General features: G+C 35.7%; 1 protein-coding gene across 3 annotated transcripts in view; it reads right to left on the bottom strand.

Annotated features, from left to right (window-relative positions):
- Positions 1 to 23800, bottom strand: part of LOC150102888 (uncharacterized) — a 327651-nt gene that overhangs the window by 198749 nt on the left and 105102 nt on the right. For all 3 annotated transcript variants that reach the window (XM_090398187.1, XM_090398188.1, XM_090398185.1), the window contains one exon: positions 2879 to 2953. In XM_090398187.1, the coding sequence (XP_090254313.1) occupies positions 2879 to 2953 (75 nt within the window). The remainder of the gene's footprint in view (positions 1 to 2878; positions 2954 to 23800) is intronic.

Genomic DNA, 23800 nt, shown 5'->3' with positions numbered 1-23800 from the left:
GATACTGCTGGACCTGGCAAAGGCGTTTGACAGGATACCACATGGAATTCTAATCTGTAAACTACAACATATGGGAATGGATATAGGGTTGGTGAGATGGATAGGTGGGTGGTTGATGGAGAGATATCAAAGAGTAGTTTATTCAGGAGTAGAGTCCAAAAGACGGCCTGTGACTAGTGGTGTGCCACAGGGTTCTGTTCTTGGACCACTGCTGTTTAATTTGTTCATTAACGATATAGGGAAGGATCAAAGTAGAATAGTTCGTTTGTTCGCTGATGATGCAAAGTTGGGTAGGGCGATAGTGAATGCAGAAGATGTTAAAATCTTGCAGGACGACTTAGATAGATTGGAGTTCTGGGCTAAGGAGAATGGATGTCAATTTAATGTGACAAAATGTAAGGTTATGCATTTTGGGGTGAAAAGATTAGCAGCAGTATACCACATTGGTGGAACTGTACTCCAGGAGATTGATGAAGCCAGGGACTTGGGAGTGTTGGTGGCTAGGGAGATGAAGTTTAGGGGGCACATTGCAAAAGTAGCTAAATCAGCTCATCAACTCACTTGGTTGTTGAAAAATACCTTGCAAGCAGAGACAAGCACGTTATTGTTCCTCTGTACCGAGCCTTGATAAGACCTCATCTCGACTACTGTGCCCAGATTTGGTCACCTCAGTTCCTTCTTGATGGGGAGGAGGTAAAGAGGATCCAGAGGCGAGGGACTAAGATGATAGCAGGTCTATGGAGTGAACCATATGAGAACAGATTGAAGATTTGTGGGTTGCAGAAACTAGTTGATAGGTGGAAAGGGGGAGATATGATTCAGACATTCAAATTGCTAAAGGGATTCTATAGGATTAATTCACAGGATATTTTTGAGATCAGGACTGGTGGTGGGAGAACTAGGGGACACCTATGGAAGCTGGGCAAGAATGTTGTAAGAAGGGGTGTTAGAGCTGGGTTCTTTACTTTTAGAGTGGTAAATGAGTGGAATAAGCTGCCAGAGTCTGTTGTGGGTGCTATGACAGTGAGCAAGTTCAAGGCAAGGTATGATAGATACTGTGAGAATGTAGTATAGTTGTGTGGACATGATGTTTAGGGCCTCCTTCGATGAGTCTAAGGACTCCCTGGAGTCGCCCGAAATAATAATAATAATAAAAGAAATGGAAATGGGCAGGATACATCGCAAGACTCAAGGACAATAGATGGACAAAAGTTTTACTGGAGTGGCAGCCATATGAAGGTAAAAGATCAGCTGTAAGACCTGAAAGAAAATGGTCATATGATATAAGAAAAACAATTGGAACTCTTTGGCACCAACAAGCTCAGGATAGAAACAGATGGAGAGAACTGGGAGAAACGTATAGCTAGAAGTGGCTATAAAAAAGGTTAAAAGAAGAAGATAATATTTATAAAAAGCACAGTAGACTGATACTTTGGACATGTAAAATTTTTTTGTGGCTAGTAGATTTAAGTTGTATTTCTGGAGCCCTGCTCTGATCGCTTCTTGGCTAGTTTCATATCATCAGCACTTCACATACAATATATGTCACAATTTTATAAATAATTAAAACAGTGCATATTTCACTAGAATAAATGTTCAAGGAATACAAATACACAGATATCTGAAAGGCTATGCATCCTACACTTGGTATTTAACACACTGTGTTTCAGATATTTCTATAGATTCTTTTAATATTTACTGAAGTAAAATACACCTTGTTTTAATTAGGAATAATATACTTGTCTAACAAAAAAGCACATGCCACTAAAGTGGAAAAATGGCATCAACAATGGACACCAGAAGACTATATTCTGGCTCTTGTTATTTCATGCAGATGGAAAGACAGTGTTGGGACAAAATAGCACAGAACCAACATATCTGCATCACAAAATAGTAAGCAGTGGAGGCATGGCATTCCTTAGGCCCCATTTGATACCAATAAAGAAAATGCCAAATGGTATGACTTACCAGAATAATTTTGCTGATCAACACACCCAGTCGTGTTGCTTATGTTGGAAGTGCATGGCAAATAAAATTGCAACATGTCAAGTCATAAGCATGTATTATAATTATTCGTATGCATATATCATAACTATATCAGACAGCATACCTATTCGTATATGACACATGCATTACTCCATTAAGATAGTGTAATCCACTTAATTGCCAGATAACAGTTAACAAATATCTCAGGATGTGGTGAAATAAGATGTACATGAAAACACCCACTACCAGCAAACATGATGGACCTAGGATAGAATATCAGCATAATGTTCCAAAAAGCTTCTGAATTGGATTACAACAGTGTACTGAGACTATTCTGAACACTTGTGTTTGGGCCAACATAATTAGAGATATTTCAAATACAACTGACCACACAGGATACATAAACCTATTTAAAATAATTACCTAACTTTTGCATATTAAAAAAAAAAAAAAAAACCTGGCCTGGCTGACTGAGCAGATAGCATACCCACTCTCCAACTAACAGGCTATGGGCAGGGCCACCCCTAAGAATTTTGCCGCCCCTTCTCCCTTATTTCTCGTATATTTTATGCCAACTTTGCTGCCCCAAAAACTTGTAGCTCTGTGCAAATGCACGTCTTGCACTGTCAGTAGAGCCGGCCCTGACCATGGGCTTGAATCCCACCATTGGCATAGATGTTTGTCAAAGCCTGCACAGGATGAGCTTGTATAGCTCCTTGAGTTTATAAGGCTTGTGTTTTAAAATATAAAATAAATAAACAATACCAGAAAGAACTCTACAACATATTAGTACAATGACAATTATAATGGTACTATTTTTATTTATTTATTTTTTTTTTAATGCTGTGAAGTGATTGATGTTAAATAGAAGTCTCACTACATATTCTTTTACCTGGGTTTTGGTATTTGTAGTTACAATAGTAATTCCATCATGATTTGTCTTTATCTTTTTTTCCAAAGGACACCACTAATAAAAAAAAGAAAAGAAAGTATACAACAACACTTATTTTAAGCTGCAATTACAATTAATTCCATCACAGTTATGTTATCAAATCTGAGAATTAATATTCACGCATGGCAATTAAATATTTACATAAATAAAATGTACCTTTAATAGCTATGCCAAAAATTTTAGAAAACCTTATAATTTTTTTTTCAAAATAAGTGAAATTAAAAAAATAAAAATAAAAAATCCAGTTAAGCGCTACGTTTTATACTTTTGTATTAGGGCTTCTACTATATACGATTATTTCTACAAAGACAATGACTTGTCATAAAAAGAAAAAATTCTTCCAGTGAATGAAGTCTTGCCTTAACAGCCAACTAAATAATAGAGTGGGCAAGAGTATATTCAACATCAAATTCTTGATATATACCCTCAACAGGCATGGGATGCAAGATACTAGGATATTTTCATGTGAAATTTTGTGACAGTGAAATTTGTGATCAGCTCTTACATTATTACTAGTATAATTGATAATTTTCTTCCAAATTTATGTGTCTGGAGTTCAAAGTGTCAAAATCTTACATTGTAGTCTGCTAAGATACTAATAAATTACCATCAAACACCTGTTTTAATTGAACCATATACCACCTTAGTTTAGCTCTGCTCACATATTCTTGAATGCTAATGATACTTCATTCTAATATTTTCATTTTTAACACGTTGACCGTCGTAATATTAAAAAAATTTTTGATCCCCAGGTCAACTTCTTTTTGTTTTACAATTTGCTGAAAGTAACATAAAATAATCATATTTTATGATTTTTTATCTATTTCATGCAGCTAAATAGATTTGTTAAGTGCGAATCATGTGTGCACCGTACGGCCTGAGAAGAATTTTTTTACTGACTGGGCTGAGCGGTGCACACGTGATTCACACTTCACACAAGGTCAAACTTGCATGTCTATGACGCTTACGAACAGTTATATGTGTTCAGTGTTTTGTCCGGTGGAATAAATTTGTTATAGTGATAAATATTGTTATAAATTGCCCTAATATGGGAGACTACGAAAACGAGCAACATCATTTAGAAGCCTTGATAAATGAAGTTCTATCTGATGACGAACCATACGAATATTCGTCGAAAAGTTACAACGGAAGTGATCTCAGTTCTGTGTCTTCAGATTCCGATTCTCTCATTGCTAGAAAGAGAATAAAAGTATCTACAACTGGTAATACCGAAGATTTTGCTCCTAGTACATCTCAGTTTACTGCTGCTCATTCTGTAGAACAAACAATTGATGATGTTATAAGAAATCTGCATTTGACTAATGATTCTTCCTCAGATGAAATACTTGGAAATGTTAATTCAACCGACCTACAATGGAATGAAATTACAGGTGATAATCTAAAACATTTCCAGTTTGTAGATAATTTTGGAATAAAACAAAATGTTATTGAAGAAATTCATGATAAACAACCTGTAGACTTCTTTTTTATGTTTGTTGATGAAGGACTGCTGGACCTAATGGTGCAAGAAACTAACAGATATGCTCTTCAAAAACTCAGTAAGACAATTTTACCAAAAGCAAGGATAAGAAAGTGGAAAAACACAAATCCCAATGAAATGAAGATATTTTTGGGTCTGCAAATTTGGTGCAAATTTAGTGCAGATGCCAAAATTAGAGTGTTACTGGTCGAATAACATCCTCTATTCTACAGAAATCAAACAAGTTATGTCAAGGAATCGGTTCGATCTTCTTCTCAGTAACTGGCACTTCATAGACAACGAGGGTGGAAATACTTCTAAAAGACTTTATAAAATTACACCTCTCATAAATCATAAGAAAAAATTTCCAGAAAATAATGAACGCCTTCAAATAATATTTGCGTTGATGAAACTTTAGTTCCTTTCCGAGGTCGTCTTGCCTTTCATCAGTACATCAAGAATACACGACACAAATTTGGCATAAAACTATTCAAATTGTGTATTGAAGATGGATATACATATGATTTCAAGATATACTGCAGCACAGAAAAGACCAATACTACTAAAAGTGTTCCAACTTCAATTGTTATGGGACTTGGTGAAAATCTACTTGACCATGGAATGGACGCACGATATTTGTAGATAATTATTATACCAGCATTGAATTAGCACACAAACCTTTGAATAAACAAACACACCTTGTAGGCACTTTGAGAAAAAATCGAAAGGGAATTCCACAGGATGTTACCCAAAAGAAATTGAAAAAGGGTGAAATAATTGGTAAAGAAAGTGACACAGGAGTGGTGGTAATAAAATGGTGTGATAAACTTGAAGTGCTTATGTTATCAACAAAACACACAAACAAAATAAAATCCCTTACAGCAAGAAATGGTAATGAAGTGCAAAAGCCGGAAGCTATTATGGATTATAACAAAAGCAAAAGTTTTATTGATCTATCCGATCAGGTAAAAGCCTATGCTTCTTGTCTTCGAAGAAGTGTGAAATGGTACCGAAAACTTGCAGTTGAAATTCTTTTAGGTTCTGTTGTGGTGAACGCTTTTATAGTATATAAGCGAGTTACTGATAAAAACATTAGCAACATGGAATTTAGAGAAAAAATCGCAAAAGAGTTATTAGGAATTACACCAAAGGAAAATAATGTCACTTGGACTTCAGACAAGGAAAAACATATTTTAGAAGAGGTTGGTACCAGTAATAAGAGAAGATGTACATCTTGCTACAAAAAGTTAACCGAAGAACATAAGAGAAAATATGCAACATTAAGGCGACACAAACACAGTGGAAATGTGTTCAGTGCGAAAAATTTTACTGTGTTCGCTGTTTTACTATTGTGCATAACTGTAGTTTGTAATTGTTTAGTAATAATTTCACCTAATTATTTTTTTCATATCTATTTGTCTATTATTTGACATTTTTTTGTTTATTAGTTTTTCAATTTTTTAGAAGAAAAATTTATGATTTGACACATTTCTAATGACATATATTATAAATAAATATTTAGCACCATTGTTATTGTTTTATTCAACATTAGAAAATGGCCTAAATCAGGTAAAAATAAAACCCCTATAATAGGCCACCTGTTGTACATGTAGTTGAAATTCTACTGCGCTAACTATATAAACCTGTTTACCAGGCCCCACATTTCCATTACCCATAAGCATTTCATTTAGATATGAATCACGGGTGAACTACGTGGCCTGAATGAAAAAGCTTTATGCGAATCAAATATGATTCACACAACGCATTGAAAAAATGTAATGTGAATCTTATTTGATTCATACGGCGGTCAACGTGTTAATATGATTTTGCAATTGATGCCATCTGTTCACACCTCTTAATTTTTCTCAGAAACTCATATCTGTGATCTCTAGTTTTTGATCAATTTTTTATTTCTAACATAACTGGGATTCATTGTTACTTTAGTGTTTTGGTTAGTCTCTCTTAATGCCTAGAAATTTATCCAACTGGCTTTGATTATGTAATGGAAATGGAGGTCCAATTCTATTATACACTATCTACCAATCATTGTCTGGACTTTTATCAATTTACAATTGATACCAGTAGGTGAACCCTAATATGGGGTATGTCCACCTTTGGCTTTGATAACCTCCTGCACCCTTTGAGGGAAGCTTTCCACCAATGTGCAAGAGGCATCAGGTAAAATTTGTCTCCATTTCTCCATCAAAGCAGAACTGAATTCAGCAACAGATCGAGGACATGCTGCTAAGGACCTCAACTGCCACTTCAATTCGTTCCACAGGTGTTTGAGGGGGCTAAAGTCAGGACTCAGGGCAGAGCATTCGTTTAACACCCATCGCTTCATACCATTCCATAACAGCTGCAGCTTTGTGGCATGGGCCATTGTCGTTTTGACAGTAATATGAGTCCATTCCATAAAAACTCCACAATGTAGGCAGCACCTGATTATCCAGAATATCAAGGTACCGGGCTGCCTTCATGGAACCACGAACAACAACCGGTGGTCACACTCCAAACTAGCTGAATGCTCTTCACATCATTAATCCTCCACCACCACACTTTACTGCTGGTACAACACTGTGGTATAACAAGTGTTCACCAGACTGCCTCCACACCAACACCCTGCCACCAGACTAGAAACAGGTGAACCTTGATTCATCGCTCCAGAGTATCATTTTCCACTGGTCAATTGTCCAGTTTACATGTTCTTTGAACCAGGCTAGACGAGTCACCTTGTCCACTGTCGTGATGTTTGGCTTATGTGCCGCTGCTCTTCCGTGGAAACACAGTAAATGGAGTTCTATTGGTACAATATTAGTGCTCATCATGGTGTTACTGGCACTCTGGAACTCATCTCAGATGGCCTGTGCCAATTGTAGACAGTTTTTGTGTGCCACCTTTTTAACACATCCAGTCTGTCATTCACCATGGGTGTTTTCCTGCACTAGTGATGCCAAAATGTCTTCATTTGCTGAACACATCACTGACCATAGATTTTGGATGCTCCAGTTGAGTGACAATGACACCAATGTGACATCCCACAATGACAACTCTCAAAGTCACTAAGTTCATGTCCTGTTGCCATACCACCTGCATTCAACTGATACAATGAAATGCTGCTTCCTACTATCTGTACTATGATTTTTATGTTATTAACGAACCTGGAATGTTCAATAATTTCAAATAACAGTATTATCTACCATATATATCTATATAACATATATACCATAATATCTACCAATAATTGTGCAGTGTCCGAACAATTATTGGTAGATACTGTATATTTCCAAATTTTATTTATCTTCCTAAAAATCATGCAAAATACTTTATATATTTTATTTGTTCTATAGATTCTCCAGTGAGAATGTTGTTTATATTTTCTTTGTTCTTGCATAATCTCTCTCTCTCTCTCACACACACACACAGCTTAGAAAGAAGTCAATGGATACTCCCCATGGACAAAGTGCATTGTGCCATGTAAGGAATCAAGTGTTTGTAGCTGGTATAAACTGGAGGAATACAATGTTCCCAAGTCAATGCAACTGTGTTCAGGTGAAATGGCACGAGAAGGGCACTGATGGTTGAAAGAGGCATAGTGATAGGATGCCATGTTGCAGGCCTATCTGTTCAGCAAATTGGGGATGCACAAGGAGTACTGCAAGTGCTACCTGCAGTGGACACCCCCTACACTCACCAAACATGACCATAGGGGCTACAAAGGATAATATGTAAAAACCACCATTCATCAGCTAACATGTTCAATGTAGAGTTCTCAGTATTGACTGAAACATGAATCTGCACAAAAACATTCAGAACCAAGGCTCACAATATGGGTTTCCATGGTAGGACTGCCATATGCAAGCTTTACATTACCAGGAACCAACATGCCACATCATCTTCAGTGATGCAAACAGTATGTACAGTGGGATGTGTAAGCTTGGAAAGCTGTGTTATCGAGTGATGAACCATACTACACCCTCTATTGAGCAGATGGACAGGTATGGATGTAGTGGATGCCCAGTGAACGTCTCTTTTCAGAATATATAACCTAAACCAACTATGAAATTCAGGTGTCAGTGTGATCACAGTCCTCTTTTTCCTGGTTTGGCTTCAGAACCTGTTTGTGGTGCCATGAACATTGTACTCCAAGAGGTATCTGAACATTCTGAACAATGCAATGTTTCCTATTTTGTGGAGTTTCTATGGAACATCATTGTCTCTTTCAGCAAGAGAATGCACCATGTCATAAGGTTGCTACTGTGTAACTGCATGGTTTATGGACATGGATGTCTCCACACTTTACTGGCCTGCACAGAGACCCTCATCATGAAAAAGATGATGCATGTTGACACTAATATGAATGAAAAAATTGTGCCGCCATCTATTTGAAATTTACCAAACTTTCCAAACAACCCTCGTATATGAAAATGCAGTCAAACTTGCATCTTGTACAGTTGCAATATTAAAGCAGCTCATTGTCTGAATTTTTGATGTGGTTTTGATTTTTTTAATTTTAACAGTTCTGAAATGAATAACTTTTTATAAATGACTGGAGGACTATCTGTGATTGAAGAGGAGAGTGATTTTCACAGTGGTTGATATCGTCCTTTTTTTTTTTTTTTTTTTATTTAGTCACTCATTTTATTTTTACTCATTTGGTAACTTTTTTTCTTGTGTGTTGAATATTACTTCAACAAACAGTATTATAACAAACTCAGTCAGTGAAATAGTCCTGAAATAATTTAATAGTCAAACTCAGTAACTCCTTCAACAAACTATCAGAAGGTCCCAAAGCCTACGAAGTACGTTATTTTTACTGATAATTTGCTGTAGCCAGCTGTTAATTATAATGAACCATTCCTTTAGTCCCTACACATTTGCTGTAGTGAGAGTTTGACTATAGTGGGATAATGATACAAAAATCAGGTATTATTTATGATTTTTAAACAACTATGCATATTTATTTTTAAGAAAAAAAAATTATTAAGAAATCTGAATTGAAGCAAACATTGTTAATTGTGGGGGGTAGATTGTGTATTCCACATTCATTATTCACAATTATTTCTAGGTTAGGAATTTCAAATTAATATGTTTACCTACTTTAAGAGATGATGGAACATTGGACATTACAACTTGTGTATAAGTAAAACAAAACTCTTCATTACCATTTGATGGTATCGCAACTCAAAACTCTATTTTCATTAAATTGAATTAATTTCATGCTTTGCAGTGTAATTCACCATTGACTATTACATGATTTTATTACTTTTCTTATTTTAGTCTGTTTATTCAAGAATGCTTCTTGTATGTTTAGAATTCTTGATTTTATTTTGATAATTGTTTTTTCAGCTTCTATTATTCTTTACCCAAATATTTCTAGTATTGATAATATTGACAGATCTATCCAATATTTGTGGAAATTTTATTTTGCCATCTTCTTTTGCTTATTACCATATAATTATATTTAACTGTAACATGGTTTTGGCTCTTTACAGATTAACTGGGTTTTCCCTCCTGCAAGCAGGCAAACCGGCCCCGTGAACACAAGCAGCGCTACAGACATAGGACACACTGGGAGGCATTGGGCAAGCCACCTTATCCTCGGATGGGTATGGCTTAGAAGGGCTAAAGATAGCTCTGTAACAGGCCACAAGACCTAATACCTGAAGGGAAGAAGAAGAATAAGGAGAAAGATTAACTAATGATATTACATATCTCATGTTAACTTAATGATATTACATAACTCATGTATTACATATCACTTGTATTTATGAAAAAATTCACTTTCTTCACAATCTGTTATTTACAAAATTACACAATTTAATGAAAATACAGTTTTGAGATGCGATACTATCAAATGTAATGAAGATTTTTGTTTTAATTATACACACTATTCTGTTTTACACCCACATGATGCTTTTTTATAATATCTGTTTTAGTATTAATTTTGTTTCTACATATGTCTCCTTATTTCAATATAATTCTGTTATTTTAAGATCTTTATCATCAGCATGAATCTTTTTTTTTTTTTTTAATATTTCATTTAAAGTTTCATAGTGAATTGTATCTGATGTCTTTGAAAGGTATCGTTAATTAATAATTATTAAAAAAAAAATTAATAATAAGCTATGTGCAGAAGTAGCTACAAAACCCATGGGAAGGCTTGGGCTAGAATATAGAAGAAAAATATCACGAAGGTGGTAAAATGTTTTTGAGACTGTCGAAATTCTTAGAAATGAAAGAAAGCATACTTAAAGGAATCGGATGATTCAAATGACATGAAACATGAAGATAAACATTCTTAATGTTTTTTGTTTATTACTGTAAACATAGTTAACTATGATAAGTGTTGACAGAACAGTTGTAGAAAACATTCAAGAGGAATGCAATAAGAAATACATATCAGCTTATGAGGGAAAAGTAGCCATCAGAAATCAAATACAGAAAGGCTGGAGTATGTTATTTGAAGAGAAATGCTGAAATTTGGGAGTATAACAGTTTTATAGTGTTTGTCCAGCATGATTCAGAATGCACTGTCAGAAGGTTTGTTTGTGTGCACTATGAGATCCCCAATCAGAGGATTGGAGATCTCATAGTGCACACACATATATATACAGTAATACCCCGACTTCCACGAATCCAGAGTTATGAGGTTTCTTATATGTACGTATTCCTGTCCTGCTTCACGCCTCACCACTAGTCATATCTTTCCGGCGCCGGCCGCATATTGCCAGTGTCGCACATGCTGTGAACAAACACTGACGTGTTTCGCACGGCCTCCATTCATACTCAATTTTTATAGTCTACAAACCTTGCGATTGTACAGCTTCTATTTTTGAAGACTGGTTTGGTCACCACTTCATACCTGAAGTTGAACGTTATTGCCAGTTTAAAAAAATTCCATTTAAAGTTATGCTCATTATTGATAATGCACCTTTAATTGATTTCGATCCATGTGTAAAAGTTGTTTTCTTGCCTCCAAATACAACCAGCTTACTTCCACCGATGGACCAAGGAGTTATCAAAACATTCAAATTATTATTATTATTATTATTATTATTCCTGACACCTCCAAGGAGTCCGAAAACTCATCACGGGAAGACACCTACAACTGTCTCAACCACTACACCGAACCTCTACTACGAATCGTCTCCATCAACACCATCTACCGCCCATTTCCGCCACCACCACAACTAGTATTCCATGTCTGTAAATTGCATGTGTTCTGAAGGGCCGATTTATCTGTATGCAGGATGAAAAACCAGAGTTTCTGGGAGAAAAAACCCTGCTACCTCCGTATGAGATCGGCTAACTCTTGGAAACAGTTTAATGTTTTAGATGCTGTAAGGATTATCGAACATTCTTGGGGTGAAATTTCCCACAAAATTGAATGGTGTCTGGAAAAAACTTTGTCCATCCTTTTTTAAATGCGAAATGGAAATGTTGCCAGAAAGTGATCAAGTTGCTGAGGCAATAGAAGAAGTTGTCAACCTTGCCAGGCAATTAGGTTTAGAAGTCGACAGTGAAGATTTCAGCGAGCTGCTAGACTCACATAACAAGGAGCTTACAATCGACAAGCTCATAGATGCGTGAGCAAAGCGCTACTGAAAAGACCGAAACCTCAGATCCAGTTCTACCAGAAAAGCACATGACAATTGGAAAATTAACAGAAGGTCTCAGCTTAATTACGAAAGGTTTACAGATTTTGGAGGACATAGATTCTAACAAGGAACGAATTGTAGCCACAAGGCAAGGAATAAAAAAATCATTGGCTTGCTATGAAGAAATTTTGCATGACAAGAAAAAGACATTATGCCATCAGACGAATCTATTAGATTTTATGAAACCATTGACATCGAAATAACTTTCTTTTTTTTATGTATGAAAAACTACAATTATGATTATACAGTATTTCTTAAAAAATATAGGTGTTTTTGTAAACCTTTGGTCCCAATTAACTAATATTTTGTAAGTTTGTATATATAAATTACATGCAAAATTATACCCCGAGTTACGCGAATTCGACTTGAGTGCTTTTTGTTGGTCCCACCTACCACGTAGCATCTGGGTTTTACTATATATATAAATTTTTAAAAAAAGTAAATAGCATGTGGGAATTAGATTTTCTCTGTTCGGAGTTTCAGGAAAGATTTCTGCAAGCATAAAGGAGAAAACATATGGGAAAATTGGCCAGAGAATATGTGCAATTTACAGACAGTACTGTTGGTCAGGTGTACATAGTGGATAGTGCTGCTGTGTATAGATGGAAAATTAAGTAGTGGAAATGGAAAGTTGTGTGAAGTATCTTTAAACAGTAACACTTTGGAGGTGTCACATAATAATGATAAAAGCTATAAAAAATTGTGAAAGAGAAACTTATAGAAGAAGCTCAGTTTGCATCAAATGGATGTCATCAGGATTATCTTCTTACTTTAAGACAAATAGCTGAATAATCATGGGAATATAACAAGGTGCTACATTCAAGTTTTGTTCAAGTTGATGTGCAGAGGCTGAGGATGAAGTACTAAGAGAAAAAAAAAAAAAAAGCTGCCAAAAACACTACAATTGTGATGCAAATAGGATATCATACAGAGCAGTATATAGCCTCTGTTAAGTTTCTAATAAGTTAGCATTTAAAATTCAAGGACGTACAGGAAGATAGGTTGATGTAAAATCAAGCAAAAGGGAGAAACTTCAAACTTCACTGTATTGTTTATCATCATTATGGATTACATTTTGAAGTTATTTTGTTATTATCAGACATCCATGGGGCTCAAGTGATTCATCATGTCATAGTTCCATATCTTCTCCTGATTATATTTCTGTATACACAGTATTTTGAAATCTTTTTTTAATGATTATATAATCAAAAAAAAAAAGCAAAAGCACTGTATAGTATAATGCACATGCTGCTTGGAAAGAATTCAACAGACACCACAGTGCGAGGAACAGACAGCCATTTCATCTGGCTTAATAAAATGGAGGCACTATTTTCGCTGCAGTGGTTGCAGCAATCCTACGGAGTATACTTTCCACAAGTACAGGATAGTGATCAGTGTGAATTTTGGACCATTCTTCCTGCAGGCATGTAATGAGGTCCTGGAATGTTGTGAGACAGACATCCCTTGACCTCACCCAACACTCTAGTTCATCCCACAGATGTTCAGTAGGGTTAAGATATCTCTGATAAATAGAACACTCAATCCAAATATAGTACAAAAAGAAACACGCAGAATAATAATAGAGTTTTTCCACTTGGTTATACTATAAATAAAAGATACCAAAAAATTATATACTTGGTTTAATCCTTTATCCTTGGAAAAACTTCCAAAAACTTTCTCTAATCCTCTAATCCAGAGTAATTTAATAACAAGGTGTGATACCTTTTGGCAACTCGTATATGAAAATATGACTTCTGCATTACTTCAACCTTGGTATTAACTCTGGGTCTGGCTCCCACTGATGAGTCCTCAAATAAAGGTCGAAACTGGTCTGGGTAGTGAGTCTTCCCATAATGCACAGCATTATACATAGCCGTAAGGATTTGTGCTTTGTATTATGGAATGCTAAGGCAAGTGATGTGAAGTCATAAGCTTCTATATACAAGTTGCCCAAGTCCTGAAAACAGTTCAGATGCAAACTTGTTTTGCATACACTTGGATAAAGGATTACACCAAATATATAATTTCTTGGTATCTTTAATTTATAGTATAACTAAGTAGAAAAACTTCCAACAATAATATGTATCCAGGAAGTCACTCTCTTAAAAATATTATACTAGACATCTCTCATGGATGCTTATGACAGATGTCCCAACTTAGAAAAAATAAATCTTGTTGATAGTGTTGCCATCTATGGTCGAGACGGAGAACATTTCAGACCACCCTCGTACATTCTATTCCCCTTCCTTATTTGGCAAACCATATACTGTCCAGTCATCATCATCACCAGAAGACTTCAAATCTTCACAACTATTGTCCAAACTGTGATCTTCTTACTATTCTATAAGCATGAGGAGAACTTCCTAATGGTTATAAAGGAATCCTGTGGCTTCCTCTTTTTGAGAGGGTTGCAGCTGATTATTAGGGAGATAGTGACACAAGGTTGTTCCCATTGCCTTCCTTGCCGTAAGTATTTCTGACTGTAACCTGTGTGTTCACGGCGCTGGTTTGCCTGCTTGCGGGATGAAAAACCCCAGGTAAACTGGCGGGAAAAAACCCTGCTGTCCACACCCAAGACCAGCTAACTTGGCTATGGCTGAGGAAGATCCTTAAGCTCCTCACGTCATCAACGGGAATCGAACTTAGGACACTCCTTCCTCACGCATATGGTTGCAAAGCGCAAAGCCACTAGGCTAACTGCATGGACAAGGAGAACTTCAATGCTACCAAAACAATGCCCTGCTTTATCTATCACAAAAAAAGATCACTTTATTTCCCCATACCCGTGATAATTACCAGATCTTCAAACAGGATCAAACGTCTCTTCCTGATCTTACAACTCAAGCTATGCCTGGCATAAACATATCACACTTGTAGCCAAATCAAAAGACATAACTGCTGTATCTAAACTGATGAAAATCAATTATGGGCCTAATTTTTTGAAAGGGCCATAGTGACAAGCAAGGATCATCAAATATACTTACCTACTCATGCATTCCAATTAGATTTTGCCAGCTTGAGCAGTTGCTGACTGGACAAAAGCAAATATTTTTTTTAATAAGAAAAATAACTTTCTAAAAATCTTTTAAACTTTAAGGAAACAAAGAAGAATATGCCTCAAAAGCATCATTATAGTAAAAAAGTAATGTAATAAATTCATTTTTTATAAAATTAATATTTCTACTGTTTACTTTATTTATGACTTTTTCTTCAGTGAGGTGCCTCCATTGCGTACTGATTAATTAGTGATAGCCTTTGGCCAGCTATCTCTGATTGGTTACCAGTGGAGATTGAACTGCCCATTCAGTCTCCAAAAGTTAGATAAGGCTAAAACGACCTCGCCTACTCCATATATGGGTAGAAAAATGCATTAGCTAGGGATTTTTTTTTTTTCTCTTCATTGAATGAGTCTCATATCAAGAAAATCTTCAACTATGATACAGTACCACTAATCACTTTAATGGAACTCCTATTGACTTACTGAGACATAAAGAAAAAAGATCTTGGGCAAGTACATTTTTTGCATAGTTTGTTAAACCCTGAGAACAGCAACCATATATACCTTGATATGTTTGAACATTTTCTTTAACAATCAACTTCAAGACGGTATCCCCAACACTGCAGTCTTTCTACAAGGTGGGGTATCATATCATTATGCCAAAATTGTTTAGAATATACCCGAACAATAATTTTCCAAATTACTAGAATGGGCATGTAGCATAGACCTGAAGTGGCACAATCTCCAGAATTAACACCTACAGATTTAGATTTAGATCTCTTTGCCTGAGACATCATTAATTCCAACATGTATCACAGGGGAATTAAAAATCTATCATTGTATATGAAATCTGACAAGAAACTATATTCTTGTTTAATCATTCATCTAAGTGTAAGAAAATGATGTTTGCATGCCAAGTATCTTCATGACTAGGCTACTTGCATAAAGAAACTGTTGACTTCACATTGATCACTTCAGTATCCCTCACAATACAATAACTACAGACAAAGTGAGATAATTAAACAGCAGGTTTAATCATTTCAATATTTCATCTCAGTCACAGAAAAATCTTCAGGAACACAACATTACAACTGTAATAATATACACAAAACCACACAAGAAACAATAAGTGGAAGAAATGATAGATTATAAGAAGACTAAGAAGTAATTTGTCCTATGAAGGGGCACCATCTATGAGACGAAATATTGAAATGATTAAATCTGCTGTTCAATTATGTCTCTTTCTGCTATAGTTATTCCATTAAATTGTATTATATTAATACAATTCACCTCAGTATCCCATAATGCAAAAATATTATGGAAAGGGCTACTACCCAGACTAGTTTTGACCTTTACTGAGGTCTCATCAGTTGGAATCAGATCCAGAAGATCCTATGATTGAATCAATGAAAACTTTATTTTCCCATATACAATATAAGTAGAAAAAGTGCAACACTTTATCATTAAAATACTCCTGATCAGTGTAAACGGTAGGTTTTTTTCACTTCGTCACAAATGAAATTAAAAATTAAAAAAGAAATTAAATTCTTGTTTAATCCTTCTGCCATGTAACTACAAAAAGTTTGAAAGTGAAATATCTTCACGACTAGCCTACTTCTATATAGAAGCTGTTGACCTCACATCAGCTGTGATAAAACATTATGGTAAGGGTGGGATCATTTTCCTCCAAGGAGACACTGGCCTTCTTGAATACCTTAGTTTACAAGGCAACCAGATGGTTTCTCATATATTGTCTATAGCAGTAGTTCTCAACCTTTGTGAGACTGCAGCCCAGTCCCAACAAATTTCCTCTTCAATACCTATCCAATTTTTTTAAAAGTTCATACATTAAACTAACATAAGTGTTAATAATTAATTATGGCATAGTCATAAATAGCATGTTGACAAATATAAAATTACATTTAAATTAGTTATCAATCACTGGACTAATGAAATCTTGTAGTATATTGTAGTTTCCTTAGGCCAACATCATTAAATTAATTTGTGCTGATTTTCATTGACATATCCCACTCTGATCACCAAAAAGTTACATTATTCAGTGTAAAATTGATTATTGTATTATAACATTTTTTTTAATAATGTTGGTTTAAAAAAAAAACGGTAGTGAGAAAAATATTTATGCATTGTAACTCACCATAGAAGTCAGCTAAGCAGGGGAAAATGTCAACTTGTCAGCAAAACACTTATATACACATGCCAAATATTTACATATGCAAAGTATATAATATAGAAAATAAAAATATATGAATCTCTCAATTCTAAATACCAGTTCCAACACTAATTAATATTTTGAATTTAAAAATGCAGCATTTTAACACAGCAATCATAAGTTACTGAAAAAGTTAAATTTAGTTTATTTTATTACAACTGAGTTTTTGAAGGTTTCTGTTAGGCTAGTGAGACTTTTGTTGCTGTTTTCTCTTCGTTAGCTTATTAATTCTGGGATGAATTGAAGCGATAGCCAAACGGAGACAGTCAGAAAGTTGTAGGCGGTTCCTCTGTTTCGTTTTAGGCACAGTCATGGGAAAATACAGTTTCACAAAGATTGTGGTGGAAAAACAAAGAAGAAATCTCATTGCTATTTCATGTAAATTTGCATATTCATTTTTATCCAGAATTTCTAATCACTCATAGAATTAAAAATACTTTCCAGTCCTTTGTCCGATAATTCAATAAGTTGAAGGGTTTCTTCATGGGAAAGGGCTGTCTCATAGCATTCAACAAAGGAGTTCACAATCCACATATTTTGCTTCCGAGGAATCTTATGTTTGGGATAATACTTTTCACTTGATATCATCTTCAAGTGGGCTGCAATAATATCCGAAACTGAGTTCTGTGAAAAGAAATCACCTGCTTCCAGAATATAATCTAAGTACGATTGAAACATTATTTCTTTCTGCAATCATATTAAGCCAGAGTTTGAGTTTCTTTTTGAATGATTCGATCTTGTTCCAAGCATTAAATATTGTATCTGGACCTTGAAGTTTTAAATTCAACTCATTAATGTAAGAAAATATGTCACTAAGATATGCCAGCCTGGCTGCTCATTTCTTATCCTGGAAATAACGGGACAGGTCACTTTTCTTATCAATTACAAACAGCTCAACTTCCTTTCAGAGTAAATATAACCTCTTGAGAACTTTAATGTGGGACAGCCAATGAACTTCTGAATGGATAAGAAGATTTTGATGGTCAGAGCCCATTTCATCACACAATGCTTTTAACAGTCTAGTATTTAAAGCACTGTTTTTTATATAATTAATAATTTTAACAGATTGAGACAGGACTTCAATTAAGCTCAGGTGCCTTTTTTGGAGGCCAGGTTTTGTCTATGAATGTAGCAATGCATTGACAATAGGTTATTGCCTGCCATATCCTTAATTTTAGTGACTAAACCTGAATTTCTACTTGTAAGACAAGCGGCGCCATCAATACTAACTCCAATGCAATTTTTCCATTTGAGACCTTTCTCTTCAATGAAACCATTTAAAACTTTGAAATTTTCACTGCAGGTAGTGTGCATAGGTAATTCAGAACCACTTAAAATGTCTTTCTTCAAGTCACTTTCATCATGATCAATATATCATACATACGCATGTAAAATGCTGTTGTTCTGAATATCTGCAGATTCATCTAGTTGTAATGCAAACAATTTTGATTTTTTGATTTTTTTTCAACAAGTTGCGTTTCTGTATCTTCTATCATATCAGATATCAGTCTTTCAACTATATCATTCGGAAATAGGAATTTTACTTGCCAGTCTGTGGCAAGTAAAATTTCATTTTACTTGCCACAGACTGGCCTGATACTTCATTACAAGCAGCAGTCAAAGAAGGCTTAATGAGTTTTTCGCCAATGGAATACGATTTTCTACATTTAGCTATCTGTAATGATATTAAATAGGATGCCGTCAGAAGTGCCTGTGGTTGAAGCTTGGGAAATAATTTTCTTTTCTATTTTAAGTGCATCTCTTTTACGCATGAAGAAATCAATGGATTTATTGACTAGACCCGAATGTTTTGTGTTGAGATGTTGGGTAAGTTGCGATGGCTTCATTTCCCAGAACAGTAGTACAAATGACACATTGAGGTGATGGCAATTGGTCAGTGTCAGGGTGCTGTATGAAACCAAATTTTAAATAGCTGTCCATGTACTTATGAGTGAATGCAGACTTCTTCTGTGTGGTAGTTTTCCCCTCCTTTCATGCATCCTGGAGATCACTCTGTAGGCTTGAGGTGGAAATCACTACTTGTTGCATCATAAACACCTTCAATACAAGATTTCTTAACACCAAAATTAAACAAAGTCCACTGTCTCTTATTCATATCAAAATTTAAATCTGTAGGCCTATTACTTTTAAAAAATCACGGCACTCAGGTTTCGAAATGAGCGCTTAGACACCGCAATACAAACTTGCGAAGAAACAGTATTCAGTATTACTAGATTTGAGAAGAACTGGATACAGACTACTTTGATCTTCAATTCCAGTAGAAAAATTTTCTTTATACTTCCTTGCTGATTTGTCACTGAAATTTACAACACATATGTTATTTCATTCAGTTTTGAGAACAGAAGATATGCAGCCCATTATTGTAATCGGCTTGCAGGCACTTTTTATGACCGGTCATAAACAGTGGTATTCCTTTTCCCGAATGTTGAAAGATTTCGCTCTGAGAAAATTAGCAATAATCCATGAATATTGCTAATTTTTAAAAATACGCGGATTGGTCACTGACATTTGCTACACAGATTTATTTAGGCGTTCTGAGTCTGACCTTTTTGATACATTCACGAATATTATTCTCCCCAGAATATTTCCACTATAAAATAATTAATCATGAAAAATGCTTTGAAAACCAAAATGCCAAATTCCAGAACTTCTCGCGGCCTGGTACCGGACCGCAGCCCTGAAGTTGAGAAACACTTGTCTATAGGAAGCACACACACACAGACCGTATGCTCATCCATGACGAATAAAAATTTAGCTGATAAAAATAAAAAAAATCAGAAGAGGATTGAATTGCAAGTTTAATTTATGTGATGCTGATTCTACCCGTTTTATCGATTATCACTGATTTTCTTGCAATGGAATACAACCAGTGAGAAGATAGAATATGCAGACATTTTATTTCTTAAACAGAGCTCAGATATACCTCGAGGTAACTGATTAATCATGACATAGCAACCTAATTTCCATTGTAGCAGACAATGGAAATTAGCTTATTTATTACTCAGTAATGCATTATGTAGAATATGATTGTTAATAGTGGGACAGCAAACTTTTAAAGGTTGAGAAAGAAGTATCTATTTTCAAAAAATATTTTATTATATTGATTATGTCCTAAGAATTTCTTCATTACTTTCTAAGTTACTGTAAAACTCGATGTAGCTTAAAAATACCAAAGTGCTTTTTTTTATCGATTTTTACAGAGGTCGTCTGTGAAAATAACTGTTACAAAAATAACCTTGTTTGTCTCTATGTAATTTTTGCTAAATATTTAATGTAAACAACCCTATGGGAATTGATTGTATTTACAGTTTTAACTAAAGTTTCTAGAATGTCAAAAACAAAGGCAATGCCTTGCCATTGGAACTTTGTATAATAGCTATGTATAAGAGCACAAGAAAGTTGTTTACGATTAAGTGTGAGAAAGTTGTAAGCTCTGAGCATGAACACCTTCAAAGCTAGTATCAAAGAGGTCCGCAAGTTTCAGAGAAGTTTCTGCTTCCCGACAAGACAAGGAAAAAAGAGCGCACGGAGGAGAAAAAAGGACGGGCCGGCCTTAACAAAAGAATCAAGGAGAACTGCCAATTTCTTCGGGGTTTACAACCCTTGGTGCAAGGTCCCGAGAAGGCGAAAATAAAAGAGTATTGATCCGAACATCGGGGGCAATTTCCAGCAGAGAACCTAGAGGGGCAGTTTTCGGCAGAGAACCAGAGAAATAGTAGCAGCACGCAGTTTACAATGGCGCAGCAGCAACAGGATAAAATCCACAGTAGCTAAAATAAGAAAAAGTGGATTGGAACAGTTTTGTAAATAAAGATCAGGCAACTAAATAGAAAATATATATATATATAGTGCAAGAAATTTTTTTAAGAACCATGAACGTGAATAGCAGTAAGTCGGAAGCCACTAGTACTAACACGATGGGGGATGTAGAATTCATTAGAACAGTAAATCCACACCTCATAATCCTTCAATTCTCTGGAGAAGACCACGATGATGTGTTATCTTTCTTCAAGTTTGTAGAGGGGCTAAGGAACGTCAGAAACTGGTTGGACTTCCAGCTTCTAATAATCTTAAGGAATAAACTGATTGGAAGGGCCAAGAATTTTTTGTATTCCTCTCCCATCTTGAGAGATACTTGGAAATACAATAAATTCAAGGATACCCTAATATCTCAGTTTTCCAAAGTTAAAAGCGTGGGTCTAAACCTGTGGAGGCTGCAAAAATGTAGACAAGAGAAAATAGAGTCTATTACTGATTATTACAATAGGCTGCTCACCTTAGCTAATAGTCTGAGTGTGTCCAGTGAGTTCGAAAAAAGTTTGTTTCTTTATACCAAAAGTACAAAAATAGGTAGAGAAAGAAACCTCCCTATTGCTTATTTAATGTACTTTGTTTTTACTTCACACACAGTGAAGACTACCCATCTTGAATGGGTAGTCTTCATTCAATTCAGAATGGGAATAAGAGAGGAGTTCAGGAAAGCGGCATACAAAGAAGAATAAACAACTTACAAGAATGCTACATCGCAGTAAAGGAAAGGGAAGATAGACTAAGAGAAATCAGTCACTCCCTGGACTTTAGACAAGAAAGACCCCCAAATTCAATGGCTTGAAGATTGTAGATGTAAATACACAAGCAGAAAATGGAAATAGGAAGGGTTGCGAAGTTTCATGCCTCACTGCACAAAATTCAGTGCAAAAATCACAAGAACCATCAGGCATAGAACAGGTACAAAATTTAATTAAAATGGAACTGAATCCCCATGAGGAGAAAATAAAAAAGAAGTTAGAACAGATAGCAGAGAACTTGAGGGTATATCAGAGAGAGGAACAAGGGGGCCAAATAAGAAAAAGAGTTGATGCTAAATTAAAAGAAAAGCACAAAATTATTAAATTAAATGTCAATAATAAAACAAAGAGAACCTGCACAGAAAAACATAGCCAATATAGAATGCTTAGCGTGAATGAAATGACTCAGGGGCAGGAAGAGTTACTAACGACCGTGTATGGCCTAATAAGAGATACGCCCTGTGAGGTTCTCCTAGACACAGGAGCCCATGTCTCTTGACCGTTATTTTCTAAACTAAGGAGCCTAATTCCCAACCGGGTTATTGAACTAGCCAACCCGATCAAACTTTTGGGAGTGGCAAAAACAGAGCTCCACACTACTACAAAGTTAAGGGTGGTCATCACTCTGCCTAGGTTTCATTTGAACTTGTGTCACAAATTAATTGTTCTCCCTAAAACCACGAGCACAATTGATCACGTAATCTTAGGCATTGATTTCCTAAAAAAGTATTAGTTTGCATGCAATTTTGCCACAGGCACTGTGTCTCTTTGTGGGGTAGAGCTTAGACCAAATCCTGGTCTCAGGGAGCAACAACGTCAAAATGAAGATGAGACAAGTGTAGCACTGGAGATTAAAGCAGCAAAGCAGACGGAGGAAGGTCCTGATTGGAGGGAGGAGTTAATAAGAAACGCCACAGGTCAAGCTACTTCTACGGAAGAAAAGAGGATGATTGAGGAGTTCCTACACATAGCTTTCCAGAAGTACAACAGGGTTTTTACTGAAGAGATCACCTCGTTGTCCTGTATGGATTCAGTGGAACATGGCGTCCAAAACACTACAAAAAATCCCGTTCACATAAAACAATATCAGACACCGATTAGAAACTCCAGGTGATGCTGCAGGAATAGGAAGAGGCAGGGATAATTGAAAAATCAAACTCTCAATAGAACAGTCCTTAAATTCTAATGCAGAAATCTAATGGCAGTCTTAGATTCGTTCTGGACTTGAGAGAAGTGAACAAGGTCACTAGGCCAATTGACTTCCCATTATGCAAAATAGAAGAGCTACTGATAGGATTGTAAAATGCAAAATACTTCTCAAAACTGATTTGAATTCAGATTACTATCAGATCCCAGTAAGGAAGGAAAACAGGAAGTATTTTGCGTTCGCAACAAGATGGCAGAAGTACCAACTGTGTAGCTCCCACAAGGCGCATGAAACTCCGCCATGCCGTTTCAGTCCCTTATAAACACAGTCCTCGCTGGCATGCTGGGTCGTGGGGGGGGGGGGTATTTGCTTTCAAGACGACCTATTGATCTATTCACAAGACCTACACACAAGGAAATGCTATCAACCGTGTTGACAAGATTGCATCAGGCCAAGCTGTCTTTAAAATATTCAAAATGTCAATTTTTTTTTAAAGGAAGTGGAATACCTGGGTCACAAGGTTAGTGAACATGGAATAATTCCTACTCAAAGCAACATATGTGCCATTCTTGAAGCAAAAATTCCAAGAACAGTGAGGCAAGTCCGACGATATATAGGGATGATAGATTTTTATAGAAAATTTATTCCAAATTGTTCCATGTTGATGGAACCTATTGTCAAACTAACAAAAAAGGGATAAAATTTAATTAGACCAGTGAGCAGCAATGCACCTATGAATCTCTAAATTTAGCTTTAA

This window comes from Typopeltis vanoorti, chromosome 9 (assembly GCF_054136105.1).
Source record: "Typopeltis vanoorti isolate ZY-2024b chromosome 9, IOZ_Tvanoo_1.0, whole genome shotgun sequence".
Taxonomy (NCBI): domain Eukaryota; kingdom Metazoa; phylum Arthropoda; class Arachnida; order Uropygi; family Thelyphonidae; genus Typopeltis; species Typopeltis vanoorti.
Note: the sequence above shows the minus strand (reverse complement) of the source record. Positions and strands in the feature narration are given on the sequence as shown.